General features: G+C 38.7%; 1 protein-coding gene, 1 long non-coding RNA gene and 1 pseudogene across 5 annotated transcripts; 1 reads left to right on the forward strand and 2 right to left on the reverse strand.

Annotated features, from left to right (window-relative positions):
- Positions 1-15,749: 15,749 nt before the first annotated feature.
- On the reverse strand, positions 15,750-16,505 carry LOC145127321 (uncharacterized). The gene has a single exon (XM_079062537.1). The coding sequence runs from the start codon at positions 16,503-16,505 to the stop codon at positions 15,750-15,752; it is 756 nt and encodes a 251-aa protein (XP_078918663.1).
- A 419-nt stretch (positions 16,506-16,924) lies between these two features.
- Positions 16,925-18,473, reverse strand: LOC145124807 (epidermis-specific secreted glycoprotein EP1 pseudogene; annotated as a pseudogene).
- Positions 18,474-18,745: 272 nt separating this feature from the next.
- On the forward strand, positions 18,746-23,110 carry LOC145124917 (uncharacterized). Of its 4 annotated transcripts, none has more exons than XR_013715738.1 (10): positions 18,746-19,387; positions 19,482-19,669; positions 20,114-20,377; positions 20,466-20,595; positions 20,940-21,010; positions 21,208-21,873; positions 21,962-22,026; positions 22,128-22,244; positions 22,447-22,659; positions 22,731-23,110. It is a non-coding gene; the product is annotated as an uncharacterized LOC145124917 (long non-coding RNA). The 4 variants fall into 4 exon arrangements; XR_013715736.1 differs by having other exon boundaries at positions 18,748-19,387; positions 19,482-19,637; positions 22,731-23,108; XR_013715737.1 differs by having other exon boundaries at positions 18,749-19,387; positions 19,482-19,637; positions 21,970-22,026; positions 22,731-23,108.
- Positions 23,111-24,308: the final 1,198 nt, after the last annotated feature.

Consider the following 24,308-nt stretch of genomic DNA (forward strand, 5'->3'; position numbering starts at 1 on the left):
AATGAAAGTAAGAACGAGGATTCGTCAGCCAGAGTGAAGATTAAGACCTCTGGTTGTCAGCATAGGAAGTGGATTGAGGTGTCAGACTGGACCAGATTTCATGAGTACTCTTCAAGATTTCAAAGGATGGGCGATCTTAGGATGTAACCGGTGATCGATCGCTAGCATTAGTAAGCACAGGGTGTCATCAGTGGGATACTAGGAAGCGAGAAGGATTGGGAGTCCTTTAATTCTCACGAACCGTGAAGACTTAGCTGAAGCTAAGTGGGGGAGAATCGATCAAGTGTCCAGGAACAGAAGTAGGTGTGAAACTAGGATGAGTTTCGCATCCCCGTTAGGGGGAAAGACGGTCGAGTGGCCGTCTAGGTTGAGGATTGGATGAGTTGGAAGTTTAGAAAACGTTCCAACGTTTGGTTCATGTTTTTCCTAGCAGTCAGATAGTGATAGAGTGTTGTAAGACTGCGGGTGTAGCCGTAGCATTCGCTAGGTTGGTAGGCAGCATGAGCGCGTTGTCAGATCTCGTAAGGAGCAGCAGTAACCATCAGCTCGGGTGCAACATTGAGGATATGGAAATCCACGGATTGGATTTCGGAATTACCCAGAAGGATTAGATCAGGTTGAGCCAGTGATACGACTGTAGGAGTGCCACTACAGTTATGGGATCAGGTAAGCGATGGACTGTATAAGATTGCTTGTGATATAAGGCTACCATCGGTTAAGTAGCAATCACTTTTATCCTGTATTTGGTAACGTTAGGATTCAACGTATGGACGCGATCGGTTGGATCGGGAGGTTGTTAGAGCCACAGTGACATGATAACTAGTGGTAACTAGTTCCAGAGAAAGGATTTCGTTTAGAAGTCGTGTAGAGCGACTGTGTGTGAGTCCTTTGGTCTCCGTAGTAGGATTGGAACCCGATATTTCAGACGATTGTCGAACGAGTTGAGGACAGGTAGGCCTCGGGGGGGATTTTGGAGAGCCGTCATGTGGCAACATACTGCTTCAGGCAGCTCAATGTTCAGGCAGTTCCAACATTTTGGGCAGTATTAGTATCTGTGTTTTAGTTTGCAAGTACGGTCGAATAGCAGATAACTTGGGATATGCTAAGTCACTTACAACAAGACTATCTGAGTTTTGGCCAAGTATAAGTGAATCACAGGGATAAGTGATCTATGATTCTGTTTTTCTAGTGGGAGCCTGGAGATTTCAGGAGATGAGTAGGCAGCTGAGAGACAAGTGGAATGGACTCGGCAATAATGATTCAGTAAGAGTGGTCTGTTAGGGATTCAGACCATCTCGAGACATCAGAATTCATATGAAGTAGATGTGGTCTTGTCGCGAGGGATTAGTTCGCCTGCAAATTTTAGGGCTTTGTGATGATTAGTCACAGCTACCCTGAGAAGGCTAGGGTGCGCCCAGCATGGTGACCATGTTACTAGAGTGGTTTGGCGTATAAGAGATGGTAAGGAATGATTTCGAGGACGAAATCTAATTTAAGTGAGGGAGAGTTGTAACGCCCCGTTTATTTAAATAAATTAATAAATGTAATTCCCGGATTAATTTGTGAAGAATTTTAATAGTGGAGGGTTGTTTAGTAAGTCACGGAGTTGTTTTGAGAAGAATTTTAGAAGCAAGGATACGTTTGGTAATTAATGGATTTAAATTGAAAAGATTTTATAGAGTCATGGACTAAAAGTGTAAGTGTTGGATTCAAATTGAGAATAAATTGTGGAGGAGGGGCTTTTTACTAACTTTTGTGATTATATTGAAAATAATTTAGGAGCTGGGGTCTAAAGTGTAAATAAAGGAGCAAAATTGAAAAGAAATCGGATTGGAGGGACCAAAGATGTTAATTGATCACAAAGTTGTGTGATCAGGTATTAAACCCGTCACCCTACTCCACCCATGTGAACCCTAACCCTAAATGATGCAGCCGCCAACCTTATGACTCCCTCTCTCTCCGACGCCGCCACCCCTCTTACTCACACATCTCTGATCATCGAGGTCGCCGCCCACCGCCACGCCACGGAACCGCCACCATCAAGACTCATTGCCGGCAACGACGTGAGTCATCGAGAGTTCTGCCGAAGACCGGGAAGAACCACTGCATCGTCATCGTGTGAGTCGTACGTCGCCGTGTAAAGCACCAAGGTTGTGGTCGCTGCTGTCGTGTCAGGTGAACGTCGGTATCACGACGCTGACTGTCGGAGACGCCGAACTCCATTGCTGCTGTTTGTTGCCGGCGATTTCTGGAGACGAGGCTGAAGTCAGGGCCGTCGTACCTCTATCTTCTCCGGTGGGTTTGGGTTCGTTTTCAGAGTAAAGACTTGATGGCGTGGGCGTTTGCTGGTGAGGAGTCACGGACCGACATGGGCGGCTGTCAAAAGCCATGGTCACCGCCGTGCCGCTGTTGTTGCTGATGGACGCCGTGTTGCTGCTGCTGCCGGACCATCGTGAGCCACCAGGTGGGTGGTTGGGTCCACAATGCAAATGAGAAACATGTGTAGGTGTTGTGTGTGTTTATTTGGCCGGAAAACATGTGTAGGTGTTGTCTGTGTGTGTGTGTGTATTATGTTAGTTAGTGTGTGTGTCTATTTTTGGTTTTGAGCACTGTATCTGTAATTAGCATTGAGTAATAAAAAAGATAATAATAACCACCACCGTAAGGTGGTGGCCGTCGCCGTGAGCCGCCATTGACCACCACTACCCGAGGTGGTAGTGGGTGGTGCCCCACAAGCAAACCCTAATGGGCTTAAAGTTTGATTTTGGGCCATGGTTGGGTGGAAACCCTAATTAGGGTTTAGAAAACCCTAATCGTGAGTATTTGGGCCTTAGAATTATTGGACCCACTTTTGGGCCATTGAGATTGGATTGTGTATTAAGCCCAATCACCCCATAACACTTATCTAGTAGAGTAAAGGACTTATTGGATTAAGTCCTTAATGAGTTAAGTAAGAACACTTAACCCTAATCGTTAGTTTATGTGAAACCCTAATTTCACTTGGGTTTATTGTTGGGCCTTTCTTTTAGGCCTTGATGATTGGGCTATTAAATGGGCCATCCAAAATCAAGCAAATGGACTAGAATAATTAATGGGCTTTAAAGTAAGGCCCATATGAGGGGTTGGGGCCAATTTGGAAAATTGGGTCATAGATGGGCCATATGTTGGGCTTTAATTCCTAGTTGACTTTGGGCCTAAGGATTTGGGCCTTGGCCTTGAATAAGCCAAGCTTAGGGTAATGTAGTGATTATCCAAAGTATGTACTTATGGTTATGTAGTGAGACCCAATTATTAATTGGGTGTTATTTTGGTGTTGACAGTTCGGGAGCCTGTCATTCAGTAGCTGGGGGTTGAGTCTGCGGGACTTCAGCAGTGCCAAGTGAGTCTTCTCACTATACCTTACCCAGAGTGGTAATTATGTGTGACCGGAAGGTCTTATGTGCTTATACGTGATATGTGATATATGTTTTATGTGAGATACTATGTTATGAGTTGCCTGGTTTGGACCGGAAGGTCGACAAGGTTTGGACCGGAAGGTCAACAGAGTGGAGATTACGCAGATGTATTCCCAGAGGAGCTGCCTAGGATACCTCCGGAGCAACAGGTGGAGTTCAGTATCGACCTAGTCCCTGGTGCGGCTCCGATAGCCAAGGCACCATATCGGTTGGCTCCTCCCGAGATGCAGGAGTTGTCTACGCAGCTACAGGAGCTGTTAGACAAGGGATTTATCAGACCGAGTAGCTCGCCTTGGGGAGCCCCGATCCTGTTTGTCAAGAAGAAGGATGGGTCGCATCGTATGTGCATAGATTACCGGGAGCTGAACAAGGTAACGGTGAAGAACCGTTACCCACTCCCGAGGATAGATGACTTGTTCGACCAGCTTCAGGGAGCATCTTGGTTTTCCAAGATTGACTTGCGGTCGGGCTACCATCAGATGAGGGTTAGGGATGAGGATATACAAAAGACTGCTTTCCGGACTCGCTATGGTCACTACGAGTTCGTGGTGATGCCCTTCGGGCTCACCAATGCTCCTGCCGCGTTCATGGACCTCATGAACCGCGTGTGCAGACCGATGCTAGATCGGTCTGTGATAGTTTTCATTGATGACATCTTGGTTTACTCCAAGACGCAGGAGCAGCATGAGGAGCATCTGCGGGAGGTTTTGGATACCTTGAGAAGGGAGAACTTGTATGCCAAGTTCTCCAAGTGCGAGTTCTGGTTGCGCGAGGTGCAATTTATTGGGCACCTTGTCAACGAGAACGGGATATTGGTTGACCCGGCCAAGGTGGAGGCCGTGATGAGATGGGAGGTTCCGAAGTCTCCATCTGAGATTCAGAGTTTCCTCCGATTGGCAGGCTATTATCGGAGATTCATTCAGGACTTCTCCAAGATAGTCATACCTCTGACCCGGCTGACGAAGAAAGTCGTTGTCTTTCGCTGGGGGCCTGAGCAGCAGGCAGCGTTCGAAACGTTGAGACAGAGGCTGTGCGAGGCGCCGATCCTCGCCCTGCCCGAGGGTGTGGAGGATTTCATGGTGTATTGTGATGCGTCCATTTCAGGTTTAGGCGCAGTCTTGATGCAGAGAGGGCATGTCATCGCCTACGCCTCGAGGCAGCTGAAGCCTCACGAGGCGAACTACCCGACGCATGATTTGGAGTTGGGGGTGGTCGTCTTCGCCCTCAAGATTTGGCGACACTACCTCTATGGGGTCCGTTGTACCATCTACACGGACCACAAGAGTTTGAGGTACCTCATGGATCAGCCGAATCTGAACATGAGGCCGCGTCGGTGGTTAGATGTGGTGAAGGATTACGATTACGAGATCCTTTACCACCCAGGGAAAGCCAATGTTGTGGCCGATGCGCTTAGCCGCAAGGCAGCACCGATCAGAGACATCTGCATGAGGATGACGGTGGTGACTCCTCTTTTGGAGCAGATCCGAGAGGCCCAGCAGGAGGCTATGAAGGAGGAACATCGGAAGAGCGAGCGTATTGTGGGACAAATTTCCTCCTTCTACTATGATAGTCGTGGGCTATTGACGCTACACCGCATGGTGTGGGTTCCCTATCATGGGGGTGTGCGCCAGGTTCTGATGGAGGAGGCGCACAAATCCCGATTCTCGATTCATCCCGGGGCGACGAAGATGTACAGAGATCTTCGTCCCGATTATTGGTGGCCCTGCATGAAGCAGGATGTAGCCTGGTATGTTGAGAGATGCCTGACTTGTAGGAAGGTCAAGGCTGAGCACCAGAGGCCACACGGCAAGATGCAACCGCTAGACATTCCCATGTGGAAATGGGAAGATATTACTATGGATTTCATCACCAAGCTTCCCAGGACTGCACGGGGAGTGGATTCGATTTGGGTCATCGTGGATCGGTTGACCAAGAGTGCCCATTTCATACCGATCCAGGAGAGCATCTCGGCCGAGAAGTTGGCTGATATCTACATCCGAGAGGTTGTGGCTCGGCACGGAGTGCCAGTCTCCGTGATTTCGGACCAAGATATGCGATTTACTTCGATGTTTTGGAAGAAGTTTCACGACGAGTTGGGTACTCGTCTGCACTTTAGCACAACGTTCCACCCGCAGACGGATGGTTAGAGTGAGCGGACCATCCAGACTTTGGAGGATATGTTGCGGGCCTGTGTTCTAGACTTCGGTGGTAGCTAGGATACCTACCTTCCATTAGCTGAGTTCTCCTACAACAACAGCTATCACGTGAGTATCGATCGTCCTCCCTTCGAGATGTTGTACGGGAGGAAGTGCAGGACCCCGACATGTTGGGGCGAAGTCGGACAGAGGGTCATGGGGAGCACCGAAGTGGTGCTTAAGACGACAGAGAGAATTCAGCAAGTTAGGAGCAGGCTTCAGACTGCTCAGAGTCGACAGAAAAGTTACGCCGACAAGCGCCGATCAGACCTGGAGTTCCAGGTCGGGGATATGGTCCTCCTGAAGGTGTCGCCGTGGAAAGGCGTCATCCGATTCAGGAAGCGGGGCAAGTTGGGCCCCAGGTACATTGGACCTTTCAAGGTTGTAGCCCGGGTGGGCAATGTGGCATATAGGCTGGACCTGCCAGCCGAACACAGTCAGATTCACAGTACGTTTCACGTCTCCCAGTTACGGAAGTGCCTGGTGGACGACTCGGCAGTGGTACCCTTGGAGGATATTCAGGTGGATGACATCCTGAATTACATCGAGCGGCCAGTAGCGATCCTCGACAGGAAGTCGAAGGACCTGAGGAACAAGAGAGTGGAGCTGGTGAAGGCAAATGGCAGCACCGCAAGGGATCGGAATGGACTTGGGAGCCGTAGGATGAGATGAGGGAGCACTACCCCGAGCTTTTTCCAGAATCAGTAGCAGACTTCGAGGACAAAGTCTAAAATAAGTAGGGGAGATTTGTAGCACCTGATTCCTGGTACGTATTTAATTCAAGAATTTCATGTATTTTCTCTGGGACTCGACGAGTTGGTGGCCCAACTCGTTGAGTAGAGTCGTGATCAGCGGGGAGTTTAAGTGACCTACTCAACGAGTCGGGAGACCGACTCGGCGAGTAGGTGCTGTTTGAGTGAAACCCTAAATTTGAGGGTTTGCACCCTATTTAAACAACTTATCTCAGCCTCCATCGTCCCTTATACTCCCAGAAGACATCATATCGAAACCATAGCCTTGTTTGAGTATTATAAGGCCATTTTGGTGCATTTTGGTGGATTGTGAAGCTTGAGAAGGGGAAAGGAGCTTGGGAGTTCAAGTTGGAGCTTGGAGATCCAGAGATTGTGTTCCATTTTCAGCCCATTTAAGGTAAAAAGCTCCTGCCTTGATCTCCCATGTGTTTATTCATCTTTAGGGCTTGGATTTTGGGTATATTTAGGGATTTCTAAGCCATTTTCGGGTTGTGAAGTGTTATAGGGAGTATTGACTTCAGATCTTGTTCATTGGAGGGGTCTCATGGCATAAAGGTGCCAACTTTATGGCCATGAGAACCCCATGCATCTTTTAGACATCATTTGTAGTCCTTTAGGGCTAAAAGACCCATGCATGGACGTAAAGTTCGTGGCTTTACGTGCTATATCGACCCTAGGAGGTCAGATCTACCCTTTGGATGAGATGAGCTTGACAGAAATCGAGTTTATGGACATGGACTTTAGTGGAATCGGCGAGTTGTTCTTGGGACTCGACGAGTCGGGTAGTGGTTCTCCAACCCTTGCTGTTTTGGGGGTCTGGTTGAGTCTAGAGAAGGACTCAACAAAGATGGACGAGATTATAGACCTGGGAATCATGGGACTCGACGAGTGTTTAAGCAGACTCAGCGAGTCCAAGGCAATCTCCCAGTCTTTGAAGATGGACTCGATGAGTTGTTCATACAACTCGGCGAGTCATAGACTGGACACATTCGTATGAGGGAGATGAACTCGACGAGTTCAAAGGGAACTCGACGAGTCGATTGAAGATGGTCCCGGTATTATGGTTGAAGAAGGAACCGTCGAGTTCTTGCTAGACTCGACGAGTAGAGTCGGGAGTTGTATCACTTTGAAAGGATAGGGACTCGACGAGTTGGTGGACCAACTCGGCGAGTCAAGTCAACTGGATGTTGACTTTGACCAGGGTTTGACCTTGGCTTTGACTTGGATTTGGATTGACCCTTTGTAAGGGTTATGAGTATGCAATATGTGACATCCCCATTTTTCTCGGCCAGAAAAGACCGATTTTGTTTATGCTTTATAAAAATCAGAGTACCTCTTTAGTGAAAATGTTGCGGAATTTGTTCCCAGTAAAACATGATAAATACGTTATCAAAACATTTCCGAAGAAATGTATTTTTATTCATTTTAAAACATTTGGGATGTCATCGTCAATACAGAAACATAAGCATAAACAGAACTTACATTCATTTACACTAGTGATCTACATCTCTTTAATCTCTCAGTGTCATGTAACTTCGTATCGACACCTGTGATACAAATAAGCTTGAGTGGGTCAGGTTGGGAAACCTGGTGAGTACACAGGGATTTCAATCCCACAATGTTATATCATATATATAATTTAGAACTCACAAAATATACAATTTCACCATATATATATATATATATATATATATATATATATATATATATATATATATATATATATATATATATATATATAAGCAACTCTTACCCCACCCCGTTAATCCTTACAACGAGACTATCCATACTCTCGGACCTTAAATTTTACCTGTCACTTAACCCATACTCTCGGATCTAATTCATGCTCTCGGATCAATAATTGTGCCCATTCCATACTCTCGGTTTAGGGACAAGTGTCTATGTGTAAATCCATTCTCCTGGATTAACGACGAATGACTATGTCCTATCCATACTCCCGGACTGAGGACGACTGACTATGTCTTAATCCATACTCCCGGACTAAGGACAACTAACTATGTCTTAATCCATACTCACGGACTAAGGACAACTGACTATGTCTTAATCCATACTCCAGGATTAATGACAGTTGATTATGTCCAATCCATACTCTCGGACTAGGGACAATGACTATGTCTAATCCATGCTCCCGGATCAATGACATATACTAAAGTTCTATTATCTGAGTATAACTCACTCGTACTCGTAAGAAAATACTACCCAATATTCTTCATAATTAATTTAGGTTTACTCTTTATCCTAAATCATCATATATAATCATGTATGTTCTTTAACACGTATTTCAGGCAACATCAATTAACTCGCACATAAACATATAATTAATACTTCAATCAATACTTGTATTAAAATCATGTTCATGAAAGGGACTATGCACTCACTTGATAAGGTGGTGACTCGATACTCGGATAGCGCTTCGTTTACTTTAAAATAATTTCCTTCGACGAAACGTAGTATTATTACCACTAGATTTTAGTCTAATATTTACCGTGACTAATTATTAGTCTTATTATTATTATTATTATTATTATTATTATTATTATTATTATTATTATTATTATTATTATATAAGCATTTAAACAATACTTTCCAACCACTATGTACAGACAGGGGCCAGACATAAAACACCGGAGGGCAGGACCATTTTGGCATATAACACTTCTGAAATCCAACAACCCTATGCGGCCCTTTAAACCAGATTCCCCGTACCACGAGTAGTTAAAAAGATATTATAACGACACTTATATAAGTCATAATAATAGCTCAAATATTTATTATAAGTTCATAATAACAATACTAATTTTAAATATAAGTTATATTAAAATAGGTAAGCATAACTTACTTACAAGGGGGTTTTAGCTAGGAGTCGGGTTCTGCAGGGGCAGAACTTCGTCGCTAAATCTTTCTAAGAAAGATTCGTGCAGCGCTTCAGCGCTCACCTTAGTATACTAAAACTACAGAAAGAGAAGTTGAATCACGAGGTACCGAAATGCTCGGGGGATAAGAAGAGAAAGACTCTTGAATCAAGAGAATGGTGCAAGAAATATGAGAGCCCAAGCCTCTTATTTATAGTAATCGAATTTACAAAAATTACCCTCCATAATTACTTAATGACCTTATAATTATATAAACGACTAAACACCCATTCATAATACTATTTTAAATAGATTTAACGATATTTGTACTAAAATAATGTCGAAAGTACTCAACACTAGTCTTATAATAACCGCATCGTCGATACCTTTCTAATGATATATACATTTGTATATATATGTGTACGTATATATGATTTATACTTTATTTTAATACGTAAATATGCTATTATAATTTGTAACTTGTTCAGACGAACTCCATTTTTGACGTTCTTTATATCCACGCGTTGGTATTTACGAGTACTACAACTTTCATTTAAACGCCGTCAGCTAATTCTCATTCTATCTCAGATTTACAAAACTGTATCGAATTTATCGCGCTCGAAGAGTAGGGACCAAGTTTCGTCCATATCTTTAACATACGAGCTCTACTCTCGACATTCTTTATATCCACACGTAGGTAAAAAGAAGATCTAAAACTTTCATTTAGACTCCATTGGCTAATTCTCGACCGATCTTAAATTTAACAGTAGGAGGAGATTATACTGTTAAATGTCTGCGTAAAATTCATAACTTCTACAAACGGACTCCGTTTTCGTCTGTCTTTTTACCGTTGAGTTCCTATTAATGAGATCTTCAACTCTCATTTGGGTTGCGTAGGCCAAAAACCGCCCGAACTAAAATTCGAGTTTCGGGTCGTGCACTGCTATGCCAAATCTTAGAAAATTCATAACTTCCTCATACGAAGTCAGATTTGGGCGTTCTTTTTTTGTATGTTCTCGGTTTAACATATACTACAAATTTTGTTTAGATCACTAAGGCTAAAAAGTCTTCTACCATAAATTCACTATTTACGTCTCCCGGTGCTGTGCCGGTTTTGCCGTAAAACTTCGACGGGCCATAACTTCTTCGTTATAACTCGGATTTCGGCGTTCTTTATATGTACGGAACCCTTGTAACATATACTACAACTTGGTTAAGATTAATCATTCTAAATAATCTTCCATCAAAAACTCATTTTTGATGTTCATCATCTCTAAATTGACTAGCCCGGATCTACGGGCGTTACACAATAGTAATCGGAAAATGTTGTTATGTAGGGATTGGGGAGTAGAGACGAGTCGATTTCCGTACCGAGTACCGTGCAGACACTACACGACATCGAGGTGAGTTACCTTCCAGTAGCGGTGGGTCTACGGCCACAATGTCGGCCCACTAGTAGGAGTTGTATGTTAGGTGATTGTCTTTGTGATATTCATCTAGGTTTGCTACTACCTGATATGTTTATGTGCTAGCATGTTATGCTTTATGTGTGATTGGGATAGTATGGAGGGAATAGTCCCCACGTTCGGTTGTTAGGACCGAATGGTAGGTCGGGCACCCCAGATATGCCTGTCAGTATGTTATGTTATGATACATGTGGTAGTGGTAGCAGAGGGTGAGATAGTCCCCGGGGTTCTGTTGTTAGGACCGACGGGTAGGTCAGCACCCCAGAACAGCTTGACACGGGTAGGTCAGCACCCCAAAATGGCTTGACATGGGTAAGTCAGCACCCCGGAACTGTTTGACAGGGTAGGTCGGCACCCCAGAATGGCCGGACCGGGTAGGTTGGGCACCCCAGAATTGCCCGACAGTATGCTTTGTTATGAGATTGTATGGTATGTGGTATGATGGGGGAACTCACTAAGCTTCGTGCTTACAATTTTTCGTTTTGTTTCAGGTACCTCTTCGACGAAGGGGAAAGAGCAGGCGCGGTAGCGGCACATCACACTCACACATGATTCCGCATCGAGTTTTCTGGGATTGTACTCTGATTTCTATTACTATTGATGATATGGTTTTGAGACACGTAGTTACAGTTTTATAAATTGATATGACAGTGGCAAAGTTTTTGATAAACTATTTCATGAGTTACTTAATTAAAAATGAAATTTTTAACCTTGAAAATTGGGATGTTACAAAATATGTATTAAGATGAAAGAAATGATACCGACTTTCCAAGGTGTTAGCTATCCTCAGGAACACATTCCTACTCAAACAAAATCTTCTTTTGAAGTCCTTCGACCCGTATACTCAATTATCCGCAAAGTAATCGCGATATAGATGTTTGTGTCATTCCTTGCGATTTCTATTTAACATCGCACGTCTTGTTAGTAGCGATGATGGGTTTGGTTGTAGCAGCTCGTTAGTGTAATATGATACATCATCCTGAAGAATATATCGTCATCGGAATCATCGGGCGAGTCGAAAGGATCCATAATTTTTTTTTGAAGATAATTCAAATTATATAGAGAGAAAGAGAGAAATTATGTGTAAAAAATTGTATATATAATAGGTGTTTATATAGGAAAAGAATAATTAATTCTAAAGTGATAGGTGTTTATATAGGAAAAGAATAATTCATTCTAAAGTTTTTTTTATTATTAATTTGACCGTTTGAGTTTAAATTCAAACAATATAATACCTGTATCGTCCAGTGGTAACAAGCACGAGGTCTAACACAACGAGAAGAGGGGGTTGGGGGGGGGGGTGTTCCCCCGTTACAACGCCATTATGGCTGTCCACGTCAGCCCATAAGAAGCAAATTGATACCCGTACCGCATCGTCTTAAAGTTATTTATATTTTTTCTTTCCCTGAAATTTGTAACAACTTCAAAGTTATTTTTTCTTTCTTTTTCAAAGTTTTTTTTTCTTATTTTCAATAATAGAATTTACGTATATGATATATATTATTAATTAATAAAAAAATTCTAAATTATAATATTTCAAATAACGAAAACAACATATCATGTAAACAAAATAAATTCATTCGGGGCCTATAAATTTAGTAGTACATATTATTAGTTAATATAAAAATTATAAATTTTAATATATGAAATAATGATAAACAACATACTAGGTATTTTAAATCAAAATATACCATATTTTGGTTATATTCTATTTAAAATCATATTAAAAAAAAAAGAAAAAAAAAAGAAAAAAAAAAGAAAAAAAACCTAAAAAGAATAGTGTCGCTAAATACGTGACTGCAGAATTGACCCAAACATCACCGAAATAAAAAAGGTTAACTTAAATTTAAGAAAAAAAATTAGAACAATTGGTTGCGAATGTATATCTTTTGTAATCATATATAAATTATTATTTTATAAAAAATATATTATTTTTGTTTTATCTATCTTATGAAAAATAAGCTTGAAATACAAATCAGATGATAATAAAGTTAATAACATTTTAATTAAATATCATAAAATAATAATAAAATTTGAATTTTTTTAGATAATAATAATAAAAGATAACAATTAATAATAATTTTTTTTAACTTTAGGCTTAAGTTTAGGATGAAAAATAATTAAAAAAATAATTAGAAAAGTGGGTAAATTGTGAACATACACCAATAAAAAAGTGAAAAAAAAATAAAAATAAAAGAGCAGATAAGTTTTATGGAGTAAACCTCAAATTAGAAAAACCGAAATATCACTCCACTTGGGTGGTGTTTGTTTTTTGTCCACAGATCTTCTTGGCCTCTTCTGTCTGCGCGGCGCAAACCACGTGCAGACATTAACATTCACAGACTGTTTGTTTTTTTGAAGATTGCAGACATAAAAATGTCTACGCGCCCTCTTCTTGGCGCAGATGTGGACAAGAGTCTTCTAACATCTTCAGACATCTTCTAGTATAAAAAAACACATATATCTTTAATTTTTATTTTTAGTTTTTTTGAATTTATATTTATTCCAACTTTATTAGTGACAAACAGTCTTTTTTTTTTCAGACTGCAGATGTTTGGTCTATCTCTTCTACTGCAGAGGTCTACAGATGTGGTTCGCAGACTGCAGACATTTTGGCTCAAAAAAACAAACAACACCTTGCATTTTCGTGGTCAACAATAATTCAACCCCAATTTCAAATAAAAAACGGAAGCCATCTTAAAAAAAAAGGCGGAAGATGTATCGAGACGCCCCCAATCAAAATTAGTCAAAAGTTTATTATGGAGTAATTAAAAAGCCTGATAGATAGATAGATAGATTGATGTGCAAATGTGTATAGATAGATTGGTGTTGAAAAAAATTCTCTTTTATTTAAAGAAAACTACACTTAGTATATGTTTTTTATTGTTGAAGTTTATTAAAAAAAAATAAAGATAAATAATAGATGGAAAATAAAGAAAGACTACGTAGATTGATGTGATTTCTGTCTTTCATTCCCAGGAGGTGTATACAAATAGTAGCTTCTTTTTTTGGAATTGGCTAAAAAAACACTCCATTTTACCATATAGACATCTTAATTAATTTTTGAAATATTTTTATTGGTTGAAATTACATTGTTTTCCGAAAAAACTGATTATAGATAGTTAATTATAGGTTGACTTTTTATAAAAGTGATAATAGGGTGTCTTGTTGGCAACATCTCTTTTTTTTCTTTAATCAAGGAATGCTAAATAAACACCCCATTCTACTAAAAAAAAACAACCCTCCCAATAATTAAGCAATAATTAGTCTATTTATCTTCATTCATATCTAGTTATATCCCTCGATATCATAAATGTAAATATTATAGTTTAAAAGCTATAATTAATATATTCTAGATAGTAAATCTAATATTAGAATTTATTATTAAAACAAACCATCCTTCCATATTAACGTCATTCTAAAAAAATTTCATATTAACGTCATTTTAAAAATTTTTCTATTCCTACGTATGATATAATTGTATTTAAGATTTATTTTTATTTTTTTTGCTTGTTAACTATTTTTATATTATCATAAATAGAAATATTATATTTCAAAAGATATAATTGTTATATTTTAATAAATCTATTATTAAAATTTATTATTAAAACAAACCATATATACGTAGTTATATAAATTGTTTCTAAACTTTCTATTCTTACTTATCATAAAATTATATTTGAGATTTATTGTTGTTTATTGCTTATTAACTATTTTTATTATTATTTAAAGGTATATAATATAAACATATGTTTCTTATTACATAAAAGGTATACTAAACATCATTTTATAATAATAATAATAATAATAATAATAATAATAATAATAAGATAAATTATATTTCTTTGGAGAATAAGATAGTTTTACAAAAAATATATGTATTATTGAAATATATGTAAAGTATTATAAAAAATTTGATTGTTGAAACAATGTGAAAAAAAATGATAATTTTAAAACATAAAATGAAAAAGAAAAAATATAATAAAACAATATACCAAATAAATATTGAAAAAGAAAAAGGTGAGTTAGTGTTTGTTAGACCTGATGGTATGGGAGGGAAGCTTCTCTCACTTTTTGTGGGTCATACCTTCATTTCCCTTACTTTTCTTTCCCTCACTTAAAACCCAAGGAATGGGTGGGAAGCCCTTCCCTCACTTTTTTTTTATTAAACAAAATTAAATTTTTTTATGATTTATAATTTTTAAATTAATACTAAACATAAAATTTAATTAAAAATAAAAAGCTTTTCATCAATTAAAATAAAAATTACATTAAACCTAATATTTAAATAAGTAGAAAAATAATTAATATCCTAATTTTATATAAACCAAAATACGTCACTCGGAATCATCGTGTTCGTCATCGCCCTCATCGTCCTCGTCATCGCCTTGATCGTCTTCATCATTCTCCCCAACGTCACTCTCGTCGTCGGAATCTTCACTCTCGACGAACATATCAGAATCCTCGTCTGATTCGTCAAACAAATCATCGTGAGGAAACTCTAACGGGGGCTGAATATGAGCCCTATAAATGTGCTCCACCAAATCAGCACGAAGGGCGTGATGAATGTCGCGATTGTGTACTTCTCTTCTATTCACCCTATACTCTTGTGTACCAACGACTACTCCTTCGACATTTGACAAAACTTCATTTTCGTTGTACCGGCATATCGCTCTTCCTTCGTCTTCAAGAATCATATTATGCAATATGATACATGCATACATTACGTGCTGTAACCTTTTCACCTCATATGACCTTGCCCCGACCGTTAGTACTTGCCAACGTCTCTTAAGTACACCAAATGTTCGCTCCACATCCTTCCTAGCTGACTCTTGCGCCTCTTTAAACTTTTTACTTTTCTGATCGTTAGGACATGTAAACGATTTCACAAAAATAGACAAGGGAGGATATATACCGTCAGTAAGATGGTATCCACGCTTATATGCTACCCCATTGCTTGAAAATGTACATCGTGCGACTTTCCAAGGTAGATATCGTTGAATACCGGCTACTGGTCTAGCACATTGATGTCATTGTTTGCACCAGCTGGACCAAAGAATGCATGCCATATCCAAAGATCATGTGATGCGATAGCCTCTAAAATGATCGTCGGCTCTTTGTGGTCGCCTCTCATGTACTGACCACGCCATGCGTTGGGGCATAATGACCAACTCCAATGCATGCAATCGATACTACCTAGCATTCCAGGGAATCCATGCTTGCCGTCATGCACCATGTACAATTGGTGGATATCGTTGATAGTTGGTTTGCGCAAATATCGTTGCCCATAAACCAAACAGATCGCTTTGCAGAACTTGTACACACACTCCCGCACGGTACACTCTGACATCCTAAAATACTTGTCCCATTTGTCTGCGCCCATGTCGTATGCTAGCTGACGAATTGCAGCCGTGCATTTTTGAATGGGAGAGAAACCTTTTTTCCGCCTTGGATCCATTTTCCATTGGAAATATGGAAAGCGGTCTTCCAAATCGCCAACAATACGTAAGAATAGTTCATTCCTCATCCGGTACCGACGTCGAAACTTTACAGCGTAGATGGCGTCATCTGCAAAATAATCTTCTATAAGGCGATCGTGTCCGACTTCGTGATTTCTACGCAACGGCGGCTTTCTTGGGTTAGATCGTGCACGTGATGTTTCGCCTAGTCGGTTTTGATAGTATGCAACCGTTTTCGCCATGACGGAACCGATAAACTTAGCCTCCTCTACAGCCGTCGAATCGGATGATGAAGATGATGACATTTTGAATAATATTTTTTGGAGATAAATATAGGTTATGGGTTAAAAAAAAGATAGAATGTTGTAGTATTTATAGGTTAAGAAAAGGGAAAGAATATATATATATATATATATATATATATATATATATATATATATATATATATATATATATATATATATATATATATATATATATATATATATATATATATATATATATATCCGTTTGGAATAAAAAAATAAAAAAAAACTCTACCACTCCGTCCGGCTTTAGTAGTATGATATATAGGTTTATAAAACATGCCCTCCAATAAAGTTAAATGTATTTAATGTTAAAAGTAATTTGACTTAATGATTAGGGTGTTTAAGGAGTGTTTATTTAGTAGCAGCCTTAATAAATAATCGATCTTTTTTCTTGTAAACTGTAAACATTTCGTCCACTTGTAGACTGGAAACACATTATTCTACTGCAAATGTGTTACGCATACCGAAGCGTTTTACATCTTAAAAAGTATACCACATAGACTCTTTGATTTCGATACAAATACACAATGGAAGGTAAAAATACAGAAAAGCAAGTAAACAATGGTATTTCTTCAAATCTTCATCTTCCTTATTTCCTCATTCCTAGTAGACCTATCGAACTACTGAATAGGTGTTTTGATGTACGCCAAATGAGTCGAGTTCCCGACCCTCGTTAACGTTTTCAATTCGTAAGCGATCCAACACCTCGATAGATCAGTGCGATAGAAATACCCCATACACTTACAGTCCTTTGTGCATTTACTCTCGCAATCTTTCTGCTTCACCGGCCCAGTCCCCGGAGAGTATTTAGAAGTGAAATGGTCGACCCCTTTGAGCTGGTAGTAACGAGAACCACCCGCTTTACAAGACGGCGTCTTCACGTTGCAGTTTTTGCTCCACGCAAAAACACCCTCCGGCGACGGACACCCAACACACTGGCTGTCCTCACACAGCCCAAACTTGCCGCAGCGTTCAGGCAGTTGGCACTCGTCTTCATATAAACCCCGCCTCGTGGTCTCCCTGTTATCGAACAATCTGAACACCAGACTCCATTGGCTAAAACGGATATTCGGAGGACGATAAGAGTAGAGTCGTAAGTTCCCATCGATGCCTAATCGGATATAGGATAACGTGTTATTGAATCGGAGTATGTCCATGTCCAAAAAAGGTTGAGCATTAGAGTTTGCAAGATGACACCTCAGTGCGTTAAAGTCGTTATTGTATTCGGTTTCCACGATATCGAATGTTGTATTAACAATAGTCACATTTGGTTGGTTCAATTCCGGAAACGCCGGAAACGTGGAAGCCCAGTAAAGCATGTTCTTATAATACAAACCCAATCTTTTTGGCTCTATCACGAAACTATACACTCCGTTAACGTTGTTCGTTATTGAAGCTCTGCTGACGAGCTTCGTCGGACCTCCGATCCGGAGAGATTGACCAAACATAAGCGTATCAGTAGGTGAATCAAAGCTTTGCCAGACGAAACCACCCTTGGAGTCACGAAGCACGATGTTACCAGTGGAGAGTATGGCAAAACCGACGACACCCTTGTTGGCGGTGTTGGTTTGCCATGCGATCCGTCCATCTCCGTCGGCGAGTACAAGGTTTCCGTCGGAGCCTAATGAGAAGGTGGCGTTTTCGCCAACTGGGTTGCCTCTGTTGGCATCCCACACCCATGGCATGACCGCTTCATCACGTCTGGTTCCCATGCGGAGACTGAGAGTGTAGACGCCGGGGGTGGTGTTGTAGAAACACAGCTGGAAAGGAAAGGTGTATGGAGGAAGAGGACGATAGGTTGGGGCGTATTCGGAATCGAGTTCTCCAAAATCGCCTTGGTTGACATACCGAAAAGTGTCGGCGGGGGGAACAACGGCGTCGGAGATGGCGAATGATATGAAGATGAAGAAGAAAAGGATAAGGGAGAGAGAAGAAAAAGCCATGGTTAGCGGTGTTGCCTTGTCGGATATATGCATATATATACAAATTTACAATTTTTTTTTTAACGAAACTGGTATCCCGGTTTTATCCCTTATAAATGGATAGCATTATCAAATAGACAAATGCGATTAAAATTTATTTTTAAAATAACAATATTTTTAAATTATTGTAACATAGACTTGTGTTTATTACTTTTTTTTATTATTAATTTTATAATTATGTATACTATTAATTGTTAAAAACTTGGTGCCACAAATTTTCATTCGTTTACAACATTTGCCACAAAGCTTGCTTTTTAGATTTTTCAACCGATCTTTTACCCCTTTTCACTTGACCGCCTTGATAATTTTGTTATCGTTATCTTCTATTCTTCACTTCCAATTGCCGCTTTCACTGCCATCCTTCTCTAAATATCTTTCTCTTTCTTTTATACAATTTTCCTGCGATTCTGTCTTCGTCTGTTCTTACGCATCTGTTTGCGGTTGAGAGCAATCGAGAAAAGCTACTCGACTCAAAGACGAGAGTAAGCGAGTGAAAAAGAAGGATAGGGGGAGGAAGATGACTATCTAAAGCCGATAGTCCAGTAGGTACCATCGCCTATACTTCCCTCGATCACCGCTTTTCGAAAACCCTCCCTCTCTCTCTCTAAACTAATTGGCTTCAAAGAGTAAATATCCTACAATCGATCTACCACTTCCTTCCACCGATCCCCTACGCTCCTCCAAACCACCGATCACTCATCCATCGTTGATCGATTTAGGGTCAACTATCGAGGGAAATAAATTATTTAGTATAGCCGAAATTGATGGTCGGTTTTGCCGTATTTGCTTTGAAGGTTCCCTGTCAGATTTGGCTTTGGATCTTGCATCACACGTGTAGATTTGTCGAAAGATTTCAGCATCACACCGTTTCTTTCAATATCGATTTGTGATTTCTAGGTAACAGAATATGCGACTTTTGCTCTCCGATCAAATGTTTATCTGCTTCACTTCGATTTTCGATCGATTTGTGATTTCCGTTCGTATGCTTCAGAAGGAAAAGAAACAGCGCAGCCTCCATTCTTCTCTTGTCGCCTCCTCAGGCGATTCCCTATTCCTTGTGCATCGATTGCTTGCTGCCGACATCCATCGTCGGATACAGTCGCACCCACAACACCGGCGACCGTCACACATCACAGATACGATTCAAGTACGATTTTCTTCATCTTTTCTTGCTTTAAGGTAAACTGTATTTTGTTGCTCTCTATTTTCCTTTTTCCTCTGATTTCAGTTCAAATCGAAAGCATATGTGTTTGTTGAAATCGAAATCTGAATGGTTTCTGCTAATTTTAGATGTATGTCTTCAATTGCTATTGTTTTCGTTGAACTCCATTTTGCCTGCTCTCGATTTTCTTTTTTCCCCTTGAAATTGCCTGCTGCCACTGGTGTATCAGTGTATCTGTTCAATTGTTGTCTGATACGTCATAATTGTTCACTTGCTACCTAATTGCTGCTGTTCATAACGGGAAATACACATTGTGTTCATAACAGAAACATACATATTGTTTTGAATGATAAAAGGAAGCCCTTTTTGGTAACACATCAAGATGTTTTATCAGTTTTGTGTTTTGATCTGTAGCTTCTTGAATTTTTTAGATTATGAATTATATGTTGCTGGTGAAACAGGTTACCAGTTTAGGTTGGAGTTAAAGATTGATCTTCCTCATTGTTCTACCTTCTATATTAATGGTGTTGGGAGTGATGATAAAAGTATGTGGTTTGAGGGTGTTGAACATAATAATCATAAAACAGTTCGGTTCTAATATTGGTAATCAATGTTTTCCTTTCATCGATTATGTTCTACCTTACCAGAGATTGTTCCTTTCTTTTTGTTGTTATTGTGGGTTCTAATCCAAAACCATAGTAACAACTGATATTGGTAAACTCATGGTAAGATTATTTAATTCTTTGTTAAAAGCGTATTCATCATTCATTCATTTTTGCTAAAAATTGTATTTTTTTTAATATTTAAATTTAGGTACTACAACTGGATCAATGTGGGAGGTGTTTACTAGAAAAGTTATATCTCCATTGCAAATCTGAAGTCATTACTGCACTATCAAACTCCCTTCTTTTACCCAGGAACAAACCAAATCATTTATCATCAGGTATTTAGTTTTGAAAACCGTTTGAAGCACCAACAACTATTTTTCTGATTTTAGTTTTGACTTCGTTTGATTATTAGGAGTTGCTTCATCATAAAAGTGACATTCATATTCAAAAGATAATAAGTTTAGTGTATTGTTGCAATTTTAAAGGCTTTTTTGGGCTTATGATCGTTGTTAAAATTAAAAATTTATGGTTTATATTGGTGTGTGCTTGGATGTTCGAATAAATGGAGATCAACATTTAAGCTTTTCATTTTTTCATGTGGATTCTGATCATATATCATTTATGTCTATTAGTCTGTAGTTTCTGGTATATAATTTTGATTAATGCTACAATATTGCAGGTTTAGTGGTTTCACTTCATCAATTCAGGGTATTTTTGTTACCGGACCGGACCAAGACATTGTCAGTGAAGGTACCCCGGGCCGAGATTTAAAGTTTTTTTTAGCTTATCAAGAAAGTACTCCACAAATTAGATTTCCCAAAATGCCCTTGCTATATCTTCTCTAATGAAACATTCCTGCACGCTTATATTATTGTAACTATTTCCCATGTATATGTTATATATAGTATTCTAGCTCATTTATCTACTTTTTTCTATTTTGGTTGCAGAATATCTACAACTACAAGTGATCGATTAATTGGTTTCTACGAGGCTGTCATACTAATTGCAATTGGATTTAGGGCTTCCTGTTTAGCTTCCTACTTATGAGTAATATGTTTTAGGGGAGTTTTCTGAAAGTCATTGTCATTGTGGTGTCGTAAATTCATCACAGTTGGGAACCACATGTAATTTCCTAAAATACCCTCATTTATTTTGTTGTAGTGTTCGATTGATTAAATCACAGGGATCACTTTTAAAGATTTGTAGAGCTTTCAAGAGTAATTTGTTTGGTTCAGAAATATAAAAAGAAGGTTCAATTTCATTGTTTTTTTTTTTTGAATTTTCTATTTGCATACTTTCAGTTTTGGTCTCAATAATGAGCTTACCATCCGTTGATTATAGATACTTTTTCACAAACTTAATTGACACATCATTCAAATCAATTTATTGAAAGATTCTTTTTATTTTTATCTAACCCTTCTTCAAAGGGCAAGGGTTGATTATACGTTTTGTAAGGTGGAAAACCCATTTTGTCAACTGTTTTGGAAACTGATTTGGTTTCCTTGAATGAAAGATTAAGAGATTAATTTTGAGATCGTTAATGCCGATGGAGGTGATTGCATCCAGAACAGGGCACAACTATAATTTGGCTTCAAGAAAAGCCCAACAAGCAGGTATATATATATATATATATATATATATATATATATATATATATATATATATATATGGATTTTATAATTTTTTCCTAACTTGGAGGAGGTCTGAAGGTACAGAATGGCTTGAGAAGTTGCCGATGGCAGATGGTCTGAAAAAATCGTATCTCGGTAGGCATTCTCTTATTTATGTAAATGACTGAAATACCCTTTGCCCACTGTTGTGTTGTGCTGTGTATAAATTATAAAATTGGGGTTATGATCTGGTGCAGCATACGGTTCTTTGGGGATTTGGTTATTGCTACTCCTGATATTTTTCAAGTTACACTTGGGTCTGAAGCAGATTTTGTATTGTTAGCAACTGTTGGCTTATGGGACTACGTTAAAAGGTTCAATCTATCTTACCTTTCTTTTTTTATGACTTCATTATTTTATCAAAATTTTATTACCTTCGGCTCGGATGTGGTCAACTTTGTTACAAACCAACTTCGGGAACGTGGAGATGTGCATGTAATTAGTTTCCATGAAATAATTTTAAAGAAAAACAACAGTTTATAAAATCTTTATTATTTTTTTACCAATATATTGTAGGCTGCATCTGAACCTCTAGCTCAAATGGCCTTGCTATGTAATGAATTTCGTACATATTTTCACCTTTTGATCACGAGTTTCTCGACACAAAGAACGTGATTGATTACATTGGAGAAGATGGGTCATTAGTGGTTTTAGATCCTTTAAAACATCATAAAGATGGAAAAAAGTTGTTTCAATTCAACCATGTTTTTGGTCAAACTGGTACTTAAGGTAATAATAAAATTCAAACATTTTTCCACAAGTCTAGAACCTCTGTTGACTAATGTTTTGACTTTTATCAGATGAAGTTTTTGCTGACAAGAGAAAAAAAACGAACACATTTGGCGCGCATGATTCCCCTCAAGTTATAATAAGAAGCTATTAATAAATTATTATTAATATTTACTTAGACAAAACGTACCTCTACTCATCAACTTGCCTCGTAACAACAAAAGGGAAAATATATCGCAATAATAACCATCAAATATGAAAATAAATATTCCATGGTTATTTGGAAAATGTTCATTTTCGAAAAAATGCTTTACAATAAAAAAGGTTATTTGAAAATTAATGTTTTTTTTTCAAAGTTAATGTGTAATTTTTAAATAGGGTTTCGAAAGATTTATAAATTGTAATGGTATCTTGTTTTCCAATGTTCATGAGGGTAAAATTATTTCGAAATGTTGACAAGTCTATTATGATAGTCTATATTTTCAGTTTAAGTTTAAGTCTATATTTTCAGTGTAAGGGTTGATTTTCTTTGCTTGAGTATGTTATCACCCTAAGTGGTCATTTAGTGAAATTTGTTACGCATCTTTTTATTCATTTGAAGTGTTGACAAATGTATTAAAATAATATAAATCTTATCTAAATATGATATATGTTAACATTTCATATGGTTAGGAAGATAAATAGAAAAAATAGATAGAAAAATATTTAATTTCTCAAACGTAAACAATATATACCAAAAAAAATTATGAGAAATTGAGTAAACTAACCATTTTTATGTGTGTTTAAAAAAATATAACCTGTTTTTTTTCAAAATAACCATATTCTCCGGAATGGGTTGTTCCGGAACGTATTTCAGACTCGTTTTCGGGTGGGACGACCCATTTCGATGCTTCCGAAATGTCTATCCCGAAACTTCCGTACGTGTTTCAGATCGGAAATTTGAATTTCAAAATCCGAAATATATTTTGAAAACATCCAGACCCCTAACTTCATTTCGGATCTTGCTCCGACTTTCCGACACAATTCCGATTTCGATCTCTAATATGGAAGACGACCACTACGACCCAATTATTTTACGGATACTTTCTTCACTCCAAAAACTTAGTTTGCTTGATTGTATAACGTCATTATTCACCAAGAACTATTGTTCCAAAATGTGTAGAACACCCCCGGAATGAATTGAAAACATTTTGAACTATTTAATTAAAGATGTCATTGCAGTTGGACCAACCCAAAATTAGTTTAGATGTTTAGGTAATGTTAGTTTAAATCGAAATGTAGTGTTCTGGAATATAAAATTTCATTCTAAAACGCTCTGGAATGCTTTGAAATGCGATGAACTAGTCCGAAACACGACGAACATGTCCGGAACACGAGAAACTGGTTCGTATTGGTTCCGAATATTGGTCCAAAATATTGGTCATTTTTCATTCCGAAGTTGGGTTATAAAAACTTTTTTATTTGTGCAACACGACTGGTTTTTTGATGCACCCATTACACTGTCTTGTAAACCCAAACTCGGCGGGAAAATTCTTGAGGCATTCAAAGACAGACCGACATGCGAGATTATGTTCTGGAATTCATGTTTTGGTAGGTGGTTAGACATTCCTAATGTAGATGTGGATCATTTGCTTCTACATTATGTCTTT

The sequence above is a fragment of the Lactuca virosa genome, chromosome 7 (genome assembly GCF_052849685.1).
Source record: "Lactuca virosa cultivar CGN04683 chromosome 7, Lactuca_virosa_CGN04683_v6, whole genome shotgun sequence".
NCBI classification, from domain to species: Eukaryota; Viridiplantae; Streptophyta; class Magnoliopsida; order Asterales; family Asteraceae; genus Lactuca; species Lactuca virosa.